The sequence below is a fragment of the Rattus norvegicus genome, chromosome 9 (genome assembly GCF_036323735.1).
Source record: "Rattus norvegicus strain BN/NHsdMcwi chromosome 9, GRCr8, whole genome shotgun sequence".
NCBI lineage: Eukaryota > Metazoa > Chordata > Mammalia > Rodentia > Muridae > Rattus > Rattus norvegicus.
In genome coordinates, this window is record NC_086027.1 from 30,684,438 (window position 1) to 30,698,683 (window position 14,246).

Consider the following 14,246-nt stretch of genomic DNA (forward strand, 5'->3'; position numbering starts at 1 on the left):
GTTCGAGGTCCAGGACACCATCAGTATGAGATGTTGAAGAGGGGGCAATTAACAACCAAAGAGGGGAAGAGAGATGAGGGAACGGAAAGAAAGAGAGGGGAAGGGAAGGGAAGGGAAGGGAAGGGAAGGGAAGGGAAGGGAAGGGAAAGAAAGGAAAGGAAAGGAAAGAGTAATGTGTTTTCAAGTTTCTATGTGGAAATTTCTCCCCATGCTATGATGGAAACTCTCTATTCAAAAACCCATAGCATCCCATTTAGTCTGTATCTTCAGACAAAATGGCAAAGTTGATGAGCACATCATGCTCGCCCTGCTCCACGGTTTCACACATCACCTGAGCAAATAGGTGTGCCCCCAAAGCAGTCATTTCCTTCTCTTCTCTCTTTGCTAAGGAATCCAAGAGCACATGGGTGCAGTGTGCCACCTCGTGAGTAGAACAAGACGCACGGTTTCCTGATGACAGCCAGCTTTACCCACGAGCGAAGAAGAAGGCAAGCTCCCTTAGCCTCTGGGTACTGTGTGAACATTGAATGTATCGGGAGAGGTCAGATGAGGTACTTCTATATCCTCTCCCACTGCTAATGCTAGTCCGTCCATCTTTTATCAGACAGGCTGTGGCAGTGCTGGAAAACCTGAATGTAGAGGTCTTAAACTCGGAGCCTGCAGATCCTGCCAGTAACTGCTTGAGTGACATGGGGCAAGTCAGCCAATCCCTCCGAGTTATATTCATAAATGGAAGAGGTAAGTCAGGGGCTATTGTGGTCTATTTGACCTTAGTCATGTGAGACTACCATCAAGGGGAATCTCTTTCTCTCCAATCTTTAACTAATCTTCACAGTTCAGGTCTTTGACATCGCCAGACTTATCTCGGGAAATTGCCAGGCATCTGTCATTCCTGCACACAGAGCTAACCATGGGTGGCTCATTAGGCAATGAACCCTACTGTTGTCTGCAGCAGAATCCATTGGTCAATAACTAAAGGGAGCCTGCCCAGCCATCCTGCCTGCCATCGATTATGTATAAGTTAGAAAAGGGAGCCAAGTCTCTGCTCCCTGCCTGACCCCAAACCAAACCCCAGATAGGAGAAAGATCTTGCTTTCCATTTCCTCTCTGGAGAGTACAGACTTTTAGACACTTGGAACACAGTGGCCATGTAGATGATCTCAAACCACTTTGCAGTGAGAGATGTGGTGTGCTATATCCAGACAAGGAAGACAGGAGGAGAGACGCAAGTTTCCCCAGAGCCTGGGATCTGCATACTGTGTATCTGCAGGTAGCATCAGAGTCTGACAGAAGACTCCCAGTGACCCCATGGGGTCTACAAGTCACAGGGACAACGAGGCAAAGGAACCGCACAGCCCTAATGACGGGGTTCTGGGGATGGTTGCTACCAACATGGGGGCACTTCTACATGCATCTTCCTCCACTTCCTACCGCTAGCAGCTAGCACAGTGGCCAGTACGTGTTTGCTTTGTAGCATGATGTGGCCAGAAGGGTAGAAGAGTAACATGTTGGCCCCACACGTGAATTCTGTTTGCACCATTTGCAGTAACTCTAAGTGGAACGGGACTTCAGTCCCTTTAATAACAATCGTAACTCTAGCCCCGGTGCTCCCAAGGAGGAACTCTGGAAAAACAAATGACACACGTACAGACTTCCAAAATGTTGAGGGCTACAAAGTCTTAGAGCTCAAGCTGAAGCAAACACGTTTGTCTGGTTGGCTTCTGTGTTGCCACGTTGAACACCATGAGCAAAAGCAACTTAGAGGGGAAAGAAATTGGTTTGTGAGTTCCATCACAGGGGGAAGCTGTGGTAGGAACTTAAGGCAGGACCTAGAGCAGATATAATAGGGTGATGCTCAGTAGCCTCCTCTCCAAGGCCCGCCTGGCCTGTTTTCTTATACAACTCAGGACCACCTCCCCATAATGGACACCACCCACAATGGGCTAGGCCTTCCGGCAACAACTAAGAAAATGCCCCCCAGACATGCCCAGAGACCAATTCGAGAGGGGCAATTCCCCAACACAGCTTTCCTATTGCCAGGTGGCTCACGTTTATACCAAGTTAACAGAAACTGACCAGCACAGACTTCAAATATTTTTTGAATTAAAAATACTTTATTACATATATTAATTTTCTATTAAATTTTTATATAATCAATAGGTCATAAATATATGTATAGTTCCCTTACAAGTATAAATATGTAATAGTTTATGCCAACCTCATTTATAGATACCAAATTTTTTTCTAAAGACACACATACCAGATGTTTGCTTAGTCCTTGCCAACCCGGCCCCTGCTACACAGGCCTCCTCCCACACGGTCTGTTTGTTTTCTTCCCATCAGAAATATGAGCACTTCATTGAGCTCTACAAGAATGATACTGCATCAAAGTGACTATATTGACAGAGAAGAAATGTGGTCATCATCTAACGCAAAGAGACGGGGCAAGGGTGCCTTAATTCACTTTGATTTTCAGGAGTTTAAAGCATTGACACCAGGATTTCTAACAATTCTAACCAGGATTTGTAACAATTCTAAAGCATACCAGAAAGTTAAGGCTATATCTACTACGGAGCTTCAAGGATGTTGTGCACACCTTACTGAGAGACCTAGAAAGCATAAAGACTTGGGGATGCGGGCTTCATACAGAGCGCGGGATCAAAGGAGGCTTTTCCTCAGCGTCTTCAGCTGAGTTCGGTATGTGGCTTTGTCAGGCCGCGTGGTGGACGATGGGCGTGACGCAAGTGCAGCCAACTTTTATGAGCATCTTCTCCAACCTGAAGGAATTAGAACAGCCCTGGGGCTCCCTCCGAAGGACCAGGATTTCTTGCTGGATGGGGACGGAGTTCATGGAGCCGTCTTCCTGCCCCTGGGCGTTGATACAGCCTGAGTGTCTGCACTGGGCCTCAGCGATCTCTGAGGGGAACCGGTCGGGGTCTCGGGTGATACTGAAGGAAAAAAAAAAAAAAGGTAAAGCAAGATGCTGAGGCCAAGGCGAGGAAGACAGAAGGGTTGCATCAGCACTGGGTGCACCCCTTCAGGGAAGGTTCTGAGTTACCCAGGGAACAGCACGGGCTCTGAATTCTTGGCCCAAGCTCTAGCTGCTAAGTAACTTCCTATGCCTCAGGTGCCTCCACTATAAAACGGGGTTTCTCCCCATATCATTTTCTCAGAGGATTGTTGGGGATAGCCCATGGTTTGAATGCATACGGAGTAACCCCATAAATGAGGCTAGGGTTTGGTTACTCTTAGGTCTATGTTTTATTTGTATTGGTATTATTTCTCATCCTTTGAGCAGAGGTTGAACATCACTAGTAGGTCTCCCAAAGTACGATGCGTAAAACTCACTGCTTGGAAAGCGAATTCAAAGCCTTTGAGGTCTGTGAGGCCAGAGCTTCTCTCAGTTTCTCTCTTGAGACTCCCCTCTGGCTGAAGACAGGCAGTCAAGCCAGTTTGTCACAGTGCACAAACCTCTCAAGAAGGGAGCTATGTATCAGCCCGGAGCACTGCTCTGTCCCTAGAATCTGTTTTTATTAGTATATTGAAGAGTATAGATGGGTGCTGAGTGTTCTTAGGACCTAGATCTTAAGACAAAAATCACAAGACTGTCCTACACAACTGACTTTTCTTCCACATCCTGCCTTACCCTCCCTACCCAAAGAGAAACGCCCAGCTTCAGTAGATCCCTAAACTGACTCCTCATTTCCACTCGCACTCCCACAGTGACAATAATGCGGGCTGAAAAAATTATTGAGACTTCCCACCACACTGGTGACCCAAGGCGAGAAAGGAAGAAAAAAAAACAAAACACCAAGTTCATGGAAAAGGTGCAAAGTCTATTGGAGGTGAAGAATGCGAAGCCAGGCATGGTGTTTCATGCCTACAATCCCAGAACTCAGAAGGCTGGGGCAGAAGGATAGCCATGTATCTGAGGCTAGCCTCGGCTACCTAGTAAGTTTCAGGGCAACCTGGGCTACAGAGCGAGACTTCAAATCTCAGAAACAAAAAGCAGACATGAGTCCTGAATACTCATAAGAATGAGGCTTTGTAATCAATATAATGTAGCACATTTTTGTTTCTTTTATTGTTTTTTTTTTTTTTTTTTTTTTTTTTGGTTTTTCAGGGCATGGTTTCACCAAATAGCTCTGGCTGTCCTGGTTCTCATTATGTAGACCAGGCTGGCCTTGAACTTAGAGATCTGCCTGAGTCTGCTTCCCAAGGGCTGAGATTAAAGGCATCCACCATTACACTTGGTTTAGCACACGTGTTTTCAACGTAACATGTATGTCTATCTTCCTTGACTTACTTGTAATCCCATGGGGAACTGGAGCGGTTCTGGAAGTCACGTGGGACAGAAATGCCCTGGTTTTGATTGAAGATGCGAATGTCAACTCTCACACTGTTATCCTCCAGGGGAGGGCAGTTCCCGGCTTTCTGCAGAGCAGAAAGCCCTACTTTGGGGTTCCTCCGAGCTGCTCCCGAGCTGATGATGGCAAATCCCAACATCAACAGCAGCAGAGACTTGACCTAGAAATTCAAGACGATTACCACAGGTTCTAATCTGAGCCCTGGTGGCGGGCAATGTACCTGACCTCTGGATATAGAGTCACTTTACAAGATCAAGGTTTCTCTTTTCTCTGTGGTACAGATCATCATTGGCAAGGAGAACTGTCCTGCCTAATGGTATCAGGGTGCAAACAGAAAGGGTCGTGATTAAAGCCCTCTTGACTTTATCTCCAGCTTTACAGTCCACAAAACCTTTCTCTGGGACTTCCTCCAAACCTCACCCTACTGTCAAAGCCCCATACATAATTCAATTAGAAGTATATTCATCAGGCCAGAGGGATGGCTCAATAGTTAAGAGTTTAACTTCTGGGGCTGGAGAGATGGCTCAGCGAGTAAGAGCACTGACTGCTCTTCCAGAGGCCCTGAGTTCAAATCCCAGCAACCACATGGTGGCTCACAACCATCTGTAATGGGATCCGATGCCCTCTTTGGTCTGTCTGAAGAGAGTGGCACTGTACTCATATACATAAAATAAATATTTTTAAAAGTATATTTATCAACATTAAATAATAAACACCTTAAGCATGGATCACTCAAGAAGCATTTTTTTTTATGTTCTATAAAAATGCTGTATCTGCATTCATACCAGACTCAGACCTGTTAGAGTAAAACTTCCTTCAAGAGCGTGTGCACAGCAAGGGTGTTCCATGAAACATTTCTGGATGAATGAGATCTGGGGTAAGTGAATGAGCAGGAGCGGCCCAGCTAAATTAAACAGTATAGTTATGCCACGATCATTGAGCACAAAGATTGTGTGAAACCAAGCACAGCAAAATTCCAATTACCCATGCTAATTGAAAGAAGCAGGGGCGCTAATGACACACAACATCAGGGTACAGAACCCATTTCCTTTAGCTCTAGAATATATCTTTTCTATACTAACATTGACATCAGTTTATCTGCGATTACAAGCGCGCACGAAGAAAGTGGTCAGTGAAGACCTGACCACAAGAAGAGCTAAAAACTCAATGGCTTCCCTTGGTTGCAGACATCCTTTGCTTTCCCTGCTCACACCTTACTGGGGGAGAACCAGCACACGGTAAGGCAGAAGAGCTAAGGCTGAGCTTTCCATGTCTGGGCTCTGTATTGTACGTGTTCACATCGTGTAGGTCGGGAACGTGATTGTGCATGTTGGATTAAAGACCTGGCCTGCTCTTTTCTACATACTGGAGGCAAGAAATGCCCAGAATAAACAACGAGGTCATGGGGTCAACCTGCTGTACCATGATCACTGGTAACAGGTTGAAAGCAAGATGCAGGGTGAGACAGATTTGTCTCCAGGTAATGGGCAGCCATATGCTTTCACCTCCTAAGTCATTCGTTCACTCAATAGCTAGTCCTTGGGGCCACGGTGTTGTGCTTTGGGGTCACTATCTCTAGAGTCAACTGTGGGGTCCATAATTCAATTACAGGACTCACCTCACAGTGACTTGGTTTCCTACATCCTCGTAAATCCCAGAGGGCCCTGTAAGCATGGGGTAGTCTGATATAGGGAATGGCTGACGTTGTATTGATGTTAGCTTGTGCACGAGGTGGATGTGCAGTCTTCACAGGTGCTTTCAAGTTTAGAAAACACAGTCACACATCTATCAACCACTTCTCTAAGGTTCTTAAGTAAATTTCTCCTCCAGAGTCTTCTCTTTCCTCTTGTGTAGCATGTTTATTGGCTTGCTTCTAATTTTAATCACCAAGACTGAAAGTCACTACAGTTTGGTGATATATGTGATTGGTGATAATTTGTTGAGGTGGCTGGTCTTAGAATCCACCCCCAGAGGCTCATATGTGTGAATGCTTGGCCCCTAGTTGGAATTGTTTGGGAAGGAGTAGGAGGTGTGGTCTTGTTGGAGGAAGTGTGTCACTGGGGTGGGCTTCAAAATTTCAAAGGTCTTCTATCACTCCTAGTTAGTTCTTTGTGCCTTGTGGTTGTGTCTTAATGTGTGAAATCTCAGCTACTTCTCCAACACCATGCCTACTTCCCAGCCTCCAGCCATGATGATCATGGAGTTTCACCCTCAGAACCTGTAAGTCCCAAATTAAACACTTTCCTTTATATGTTGCCTTGGTCATGGTATTTTATCATAGCAATAGAAAAATAAGTAAGACAACTTACATGCCCTTAACAATCCTTTGTGTTTCTTTATTGATAGCTAAATAATCTTGGAGTATTTTAAAAATGTTTTCACACCTCTTTACTAGATTCGAACAGCTACCTCGTAAAGTAGATGAAACTCATCATAATTATCTAATCAGCTAGGCGAAGGACTTTGGTCAGAAAGGCAATAAACAACCTGACAGGGTTCTCCAACCTCTCTGTGACAATCTACAGTCTCCACCTTCTATGGCAAGGCTCGGCCACAGCCGCTGAAGGTCACTACTGCTCTCCACACTTCCTTGTGTCCCATTACAAGAGCCAAGAATTCTAAACACTCTGTGCACTGCATCAGAGAGACAGAAGTATTGAAAGCCACAAATCAGTGCTTGCTATATGACAGTGTCTTTTTATGTGCATGAGTTTTGGAGCTCTAATAAGGCTGAGAACAATACAAACATTATGTCTTCCCAGGGAAGTTGGGAACATTTTACAGGTTTAAATTCTTATATACCACCTCTCAAGGAGATTGATAGACATGGTTCAAATCCTGTAGGATGGGAAACAGTTGGGAGAATATTGAAAGTGAAGGTGGTCAGTCATAGAATGTGAGCCTTCCCAGTTTAGCTTTGTACATCACTTGGTGTGCTCACAGCTGAGAGACCATCTGCGTGCAGCCCCTACACTTACCTGTAGTCTGTAACCTCCCTACACAGGAATGGGTGACAGAGACTGGTCAGCTCCGAGCTCCATCCAAATTTACCTCAATCACCCACAGAGTGCGTCTTTTTCTGCTTGCCCCTCCTAATTCATAATCCTGTTTCAACACTTCTTTCGCCACCGTGCTTCTTGATGGCAATCCAACTGATCCCCACCCCTCAAATCCCCAAAACAAATAGTAATGGTTTGGAGCATTAAACTACCTAAAGATTTGCTTGGATACAATGGCATTGAGTTGAGAATCTTGCCTCTCAACATCCCCAGATAAACATGCTGTTGTTGGGGGCCAGAAAACCTAGATGAGGTCTCAATATTCTTATATGAGCAATATTATATGAGCAATATATTACATTAGCATTGCACTATTCTTAGAACTGAAATAGCAATTGAAAGCCAGATGCCTGAACTCCTTTACACCATGCAATGGGGAAAACATTCAAGATCTCTTCCTGTGGGTTGATGCAGGTCTAAGAAGTAATAATAATACCCCAAGCCTGCCTTGGTGGCACACTCCTGCAATTCCAACATTTCCAAGAGAGCAAGGCAAAAAGGTCGCCAGTTCTAGACCTGTCTGAGCCCACTTCGCAAACTCAAGACTAGTACGAGCCACACAGGAAGATCTGGTCTCAAAAAAGCAAAACCAATCATATTACGAATTAACATTTTTATACTCTTTCTACCTTTACCTCTTACAGCAAATTGCAGTGTTCAGATTAACTAAAATCTAAGTGTATATGATCTACCTTACAAGTCTAGATTCATATCAATAAAACAATTAATCCCTTCCCCCAAAATGCTGTAAGAGAGACACCACAGTTAGGCTGCTGCACAAGTGAGGGGATTAAAATTCACTAAAGGAAATGACTAGCACCAAAATCCACACTTGGGAGGGAGAAGAGCCAAATCTAACTTCAAAGCCTATGTCCCTAGATTCTGTACTTTGGTGGCTTCTTGTAACCACTATAATAACATACAAACAATTAAGGGGCTCTCACCATTGTCAAAAATCACAAGCCACTTATAAAAGTCATGCTCTTCGAGGTTTCAAGGCTTATCCTCGGAAAATCAAAGGACTGTCAAAACCAGTAAACAGAGTGTGCGATTTCCTAAGTGTGGCCCATGTGCCTCTATATTAAACCCTTCCCAGGTTTTAATTAATTAATCAGTTATCAAAGACACAAGAAGCTTCTCCAGGAGCTAACCCAAAGTTTAACATTGGGTCATTCTGCTTCCTCCATTTCTCCATGGTTCTTTGGGATCTATATTATATATTAGCATCTAATGTATATTTATATTATTATTGTATATAATGTGATATTACATATATATTCCTTCCAAGGAATAATGTGTATATATATATATATGTCATGTAATGTATACATACACACACATATATATGTGTGTGTGTATATACATACGCACACACACACACACACACACACACACACACACACACACACACACACACACACAAGCTTGGCTCTTGTTTTAGGCCAAGCTAAGTCTATAATGAGTAAAGAAGAGACTCCATGATGGTCTCTTGAGATAGCAGATACACTAACCCACCTGAACAAAATCTATCAGGTAAGATCATGTGCTTTCCTCCTATTCTAATTTTTCTGTTGGTGTTGGTTTTTTTCTTTTCTTCTCTTTTTTTTCTCCACCAGACAAATCAAAATTAAATTTCACTCTTTAAAGAACTAACTCACCAAAGCCATAGAAATCTACCTTTTTTAAAGCTGAGATGCGGCTACCCTTAGCCTAGTATTAATCACCACCACTCACCATGGTTGTTTCACAGGAGCCCTTCATGCTGGATTCCCCGATGGCTGCTTCTTCGCTCAGGAAGTACTTTCTTCTGAGAGGTCTCCCTATTGATGTCAAACGACAGTACCTGTCGGTTTTATAGCAATTACTGTCCCTGTTTCCACTGACCTCCTTACTGACTGTAAGTTGTGGTTGACCCAGAGTTACTGACGAATGCAGGGTTTCTACTCCACTTCCTGAAGGGGAATCAAAGGGGGACCCTAAAGGGAGATGACGGAAAATGGACCAGATCTTCCTTCTCTTCTAACCCCCTCCCCCCACACACACACACTTCCACTCCCATTACCTTTACTATAGATATGAACCGAGTCACAGATTACTGTCATGATCTTTAATTCTTCCACAAACCAACCCTCTTGTCACGCACTGTGGGTTCTACTTACGGGTCACGCAATAGAATCCAACCAATGGGGATAAGTCACCCTTGCCAAGACTTGGTTTTCAACACTGTGGATGGGAAAATAAAAAGAAAGAAATGAATGATGTCAGTGAGAAATTCAGAAATTACATCTCTGGGTAGTTTTGTGGTTTCCCTAAACTAATTATTTCAACCTTATGACAGGGACCCCTACTGTGCCATTCACACAATGTAAGTGGCTATTACCTGGCTATCTCTGATTCAGGACCATTTTTGTTAGCCAAAGTGGATTAGTAAATAGAAAGTTTAAATGTTCTTGTGTAGTTTGTAGACTTGGAAAAAAGAACAAAAAAAAACAAAAAACAAAAAACTATTTGTCTCAGTTTAGATCCAGGCAATAAGCATTTGTTAAGCACGATCATTTATACTAGGGAAACAATTTCATTCCCCCTTCCTCAAAAACACCAGTACTTTACTTCTTAAAGATCTCATTTTGATCAGGTAAAACTTCTACAAGTTGACCTGTTCTGAATCTCTGTGTCAATCTACAAAATGAAGCTTCCCCAAATGTAGAGATATGATCAAAAATAAATATAAATATATAAAATTCTATAACAATAAACTTTTGTTGATTTTCTTGTTGTCTTTTTGTTGATTTTTCTAAACAGGGTTTCTCTGTGTAGCCTTGGCTGTCCTAGAATTCCCTTTGTAGACCAGGCTGGCCTCTAATTTCCAGAGACCGCCTGCTTCTGCCTCCTGAATGCTGGGATCACAAGCATGTGCCACCACGCCTAGTTTAACAGTACTTCTTTTAAAGATCAGGTAAAAGTGCGCATTCTCTTTTTAAAATCAGACTGTGGCCTCAAGCTCAAAGATGTTGTCCTCCGTTGTCAACGCATCTGAATAAGTCTCCATTTTCTTTAACTGAAGAACGCACAGAACTGATCACATGAACTGATCTGTCATGTAGTATCTTACAATCACATGACTCCTTTCCTGGCCCATGGAGGCTGCTGTGTCCCTCTTGCCTGCAGCTATCAGGAGTTCAGCTCCGACCAGAAGCCTCTCCCACAACCCCCTACAGTTCTACCTTTTGCCTGCTTGTGTTCTCTAAGATCCTAATTAAAAAAAATATGGGGACTCTTTAGCTCTTCTCCAAATGCACATCCTCAAATAAACAATCTACACTGCACAGTGTGTTATTTTGTGCAAACATGGGCTCAATATAAGTGCTTCAGTTTGACTGAAATCCCCGTGTTTATGTCACAGGGAATGTTAAGGCCACAGCACATATGACAAGACAGCTCATGTACAAAGCAAAACTGCCTTTATGAAGACTAGAAGCATGCTCTTAGATTTCAACTTTGCTTGTATCCCTCATGTTTCCAAACCAATATATGATTGATAAAGTGGGTAGACTGAGGCACTCACTGTTTCTTCTGGACTTGCACTGCCAAAGAAGTGTGTGTTGGTGGCTTGGTGTCCCCTGTAGCAGGTTCAGAAGAGGGAGCTTATGAAGCCACTTACAGATTTATAGTTTTTTTTTTTAAGTTTTACTTATTGGCTTTAATGTGCGTTGTCTAGAACTGTGGATAATTTACACACACACACACACACACTCACACAGAGAGAGAGAGAGAGAGAGAGAGAGAGAGAGATTGTTTTTTAGCTAGCATATAAAATAATAGATTTCATTACAACTTTTTTCTTTCTTTCTTGTTTCATTTGTTTGTTTTGTTTGTTTGTTTTGTTTTTGCTTTTCAAGACAGGGTTTCTGGCCTTCCTGAAACTTGCTCTGTAGATCAGGCTGGCCTCTAACTCAGGAACCCACCTGCCTCTGAGTGTTGAGATTAAAAGTGTGAACCACCACTGCCTAGTTTCATCATCACATTCTTATGAGTATATTAAATTTATAATTTAATGAACGACGAGAAGATGACAGAAATTCTGATAGGTAGGCAGTGGATCTTGGGAAGAATAGAATTGAGGAATCTATTTGAGAAATACAAAGTGAACAGCTTTCTCCGACCATCGAATGTTTTTTGCTTCATCCTCACAGAGAAACTCAATGTCACACACTAAAACCCCTGGAACCTTGAGCCAAAATAATCCTTTGTGCCTTTTAGGTTGATGGTTAGGCGTGTTTCCACCGCAACAGAAAGTTTGTTAACGTGCTCTAGTTCTTCACTACTCTCTTTCCTCATGGTGGTGCTTCAATGCATAGAAAAGTATAACCGCCACCCTGAAAGGAAATGCTAAAAACACCAGACTCTGTAAGGCAGGGTTAGCTGGATTGTGGGGTGGGGTGGGGTGGGGGGAGGGGAGTAGGCAAGATGCTGTCCCCCTGCAGAGGGAAAATGGCTGATAACTGCCTGGAACCAAGAGGTCCAGGTTTATATCCATTCAGCATTTCTTCCCATGTCAAAAAGTGTTCATACTATGGACACAGTAGTGAGTACACACCAAGCAGACAGCCAGCCCTACTGAGTGCGATTCTCTGACCTTGTGCCATCGATGGCTTTGAGAGTTTCAGAAATTCCCTAGAGCTGTACAACTCTCAGTCCCCACTCGGCTCCAAAGCACACAGAAATGGAACAGCCCATGACTGTAATCCCAGGAGAGCCTTACACACAACCTCGCCTGTGATAAAACACTGCTTCGGGCAAACCATTCAGATTAACCAGTGTTTTATGCCCTACTATGTGCATGGGACTATACTGCATGGTTTTTAGTTTAGTTTTTTTGTTTTTTTGTTTTTTTTTTTTTTTTTTACAGAATATTGTTTCAGGTAAAAGTGTGTCCTGTTACAGATTTGTATTTAGAAGTTCAAAACCTGGTTACATAGTGAAAATCATCACACTGACTTTTATGTCCAAGCACACAAGTGCACACATATTACATACAGAGACTGAGAGAGAGAGGAGAGAGAGAGAGAGAGAGCTAAAGCATAGAAGTATATCTAAAAATACAGAAATTGATGTCTGAAAATGAGGTACTACTGCAATAAAAGCTTAAACACCTTAGTTGTAGTTAGGCAGTTAAATTATGGGTCAGATACATGATGGACTAGGGTTATATAATACAATCCATTTGACAAAAAAACTGCAATAGGCAGATATCGTGCCTAATTAATTTGTAGCCTTAGAGAAGGAGATTAAAAAACAGAACCTTATTTGTGTATATTCAATTTTCGGAATTGACGAAAGTAACACAAGAGAGAAATTGAGTTCAGAACAGGACTGAAATGTTTGCAAATGAAACAGAGATCTGAGTTCTGCAAGACTGGAAAGGAGAAACATCCATTTCTACCACCAAAAGTAAAAGTCGAGCTCAGAAAGGCCCAGGCATAGCTTTCAGTCAAACAAATTTCCCAAGGGCAAAAAATCAGAATGAAGCATGAAATAATTGGATGCAGGAACTCAGAGTATAATGTGTATGGATTCTGTCCTGGCAATCCTTCATTAAGTTGGGAGAGGCAGAGAGAGTTGCAGGAATACAAAAAGAAAAAGGTTTCCCGAGAATCGTACTTCAAAAGATAATTCTTGCTTGCCTAAGAAAGTTGCTCAGTTTCTGAAACTGACTCTCAAAATCACCCAGGAACTGATCCTCGAACCTCAGCCATTAAGAAGCAGGAGTCAAAGCCCGCAGGAATTCTTCACCATCGCTATTTTATATGTATCAAAGGGGTTCCTAGGAGGAAAAAAATTTTTTCAAGTACACCCAGGGACCACAGAGTAAAAGTGAGCTCATTCCAAATCCAGAGCCAAGTTCCAATCACGTTAATATTCTGTATGTCAGGCATACAAGGCACCCGTGAAGCAACCAAGCAAAATGTCATGGTGGCAACCCCAAATACCTGCTGGGCTCCCGATCTTTTTCTTTCCAAATGGACTGTTGTTTTCCTGCTTCTACTCCATCCGCTCAGGTAATGCGCTGTAGTATATCAGCTGACACTCAGACATTGTGTAATGAACCATAGATGTGCACTAGATACTCTGGGTCCCACCTTACATGCATTTCCTTAGGAAAGAAATGAAAACACTCGAGAGGTTATTTCTTCGCCGGGGAAATAAATGAGCCAATTCAAACCAGATTAGATTATATTAAAGGCAAGTTTATTGGGAAGGTGTTCTGGAGTGACTTCGCTGGCCCCAAGGATTGAGTCGGGGGTTGGGGGGGGGGGGGAGAAGAAAGAAAGAAAGAAAGAAAGAAAGAAAGAAAGAAAGAAAGAAAGAAAGAAAGAAAGAAAGAAAACAAGCAAGCCAGTGCCACGGGAGGGGGTATAGGGGAGGGAAAGAGAAAGGGTGCGCACAGAGAGAAGAGAGAGACCAAAATGTCTGGATTCTACAGGGAAGAGATTCTGAGGGGAGAGCAGCCCAGTCCCTGGGCTTGAAAGTTCAGGGTGTGTCAGGTGGAGACTGAGGAATGCTGGGAGAACCTCGAGGCCATGTCGGCTTTGGTGTAAAACAGGCACCTCGGTACCTTGTTCTGTGACAGGAAACCAAACAGAGAACAAGTATTTGATGGAAAGAGAGGCAGACACTGGGTGGATGGAGCTAATATGGTCATCGAAGAAAGCCATTCTCTGCTTCCAGGAATTTTTTTTTTCCTTTTGGCTTCTCACCCTTGACTTGCTCTGGCCCATGAAATGTGTGTGAGTCACTTCCAGGCAGAAGAATGTGAAAT

The 14,246-nt window shown here is 43.1% G+C and overlaps 1 protein-coding gene across 1 annotated transcript; it reads right to left on the reverse strand.

The window, feature by feature from the left end:
- Positions 1-2,094: 2,094 nt before the first annotated feature.
- Positions 2,095-13,481, reverse strand: Il17f (interleukin 17F). Its single transcript, NM_001015011.2, has 5 exons — positions 13,417-13,481; positions 9,586-9,649; positions 9,161-9,246; positions 4,307-4,527; positions 2,095-2,948 (listed from the first exon to the last, which is right to left on the reverse strand). The coding sequence occupies exons 3-5, from the start codon at positions 9,185-9,187 to the stop codon at positions 2,711-2,713; spliced, it is 486 nt and encodes a 161-aa protein (NP_001015011.2). The 5' UTR covers positions 9,188-9,246; positions 9,586-9,649; positions 13,417-13,481; the 3' UTR covers positions 2,095-2,710.
- Between the last annotated feature and the right edge of the window lie 765 nt (positions 13,482-14,246).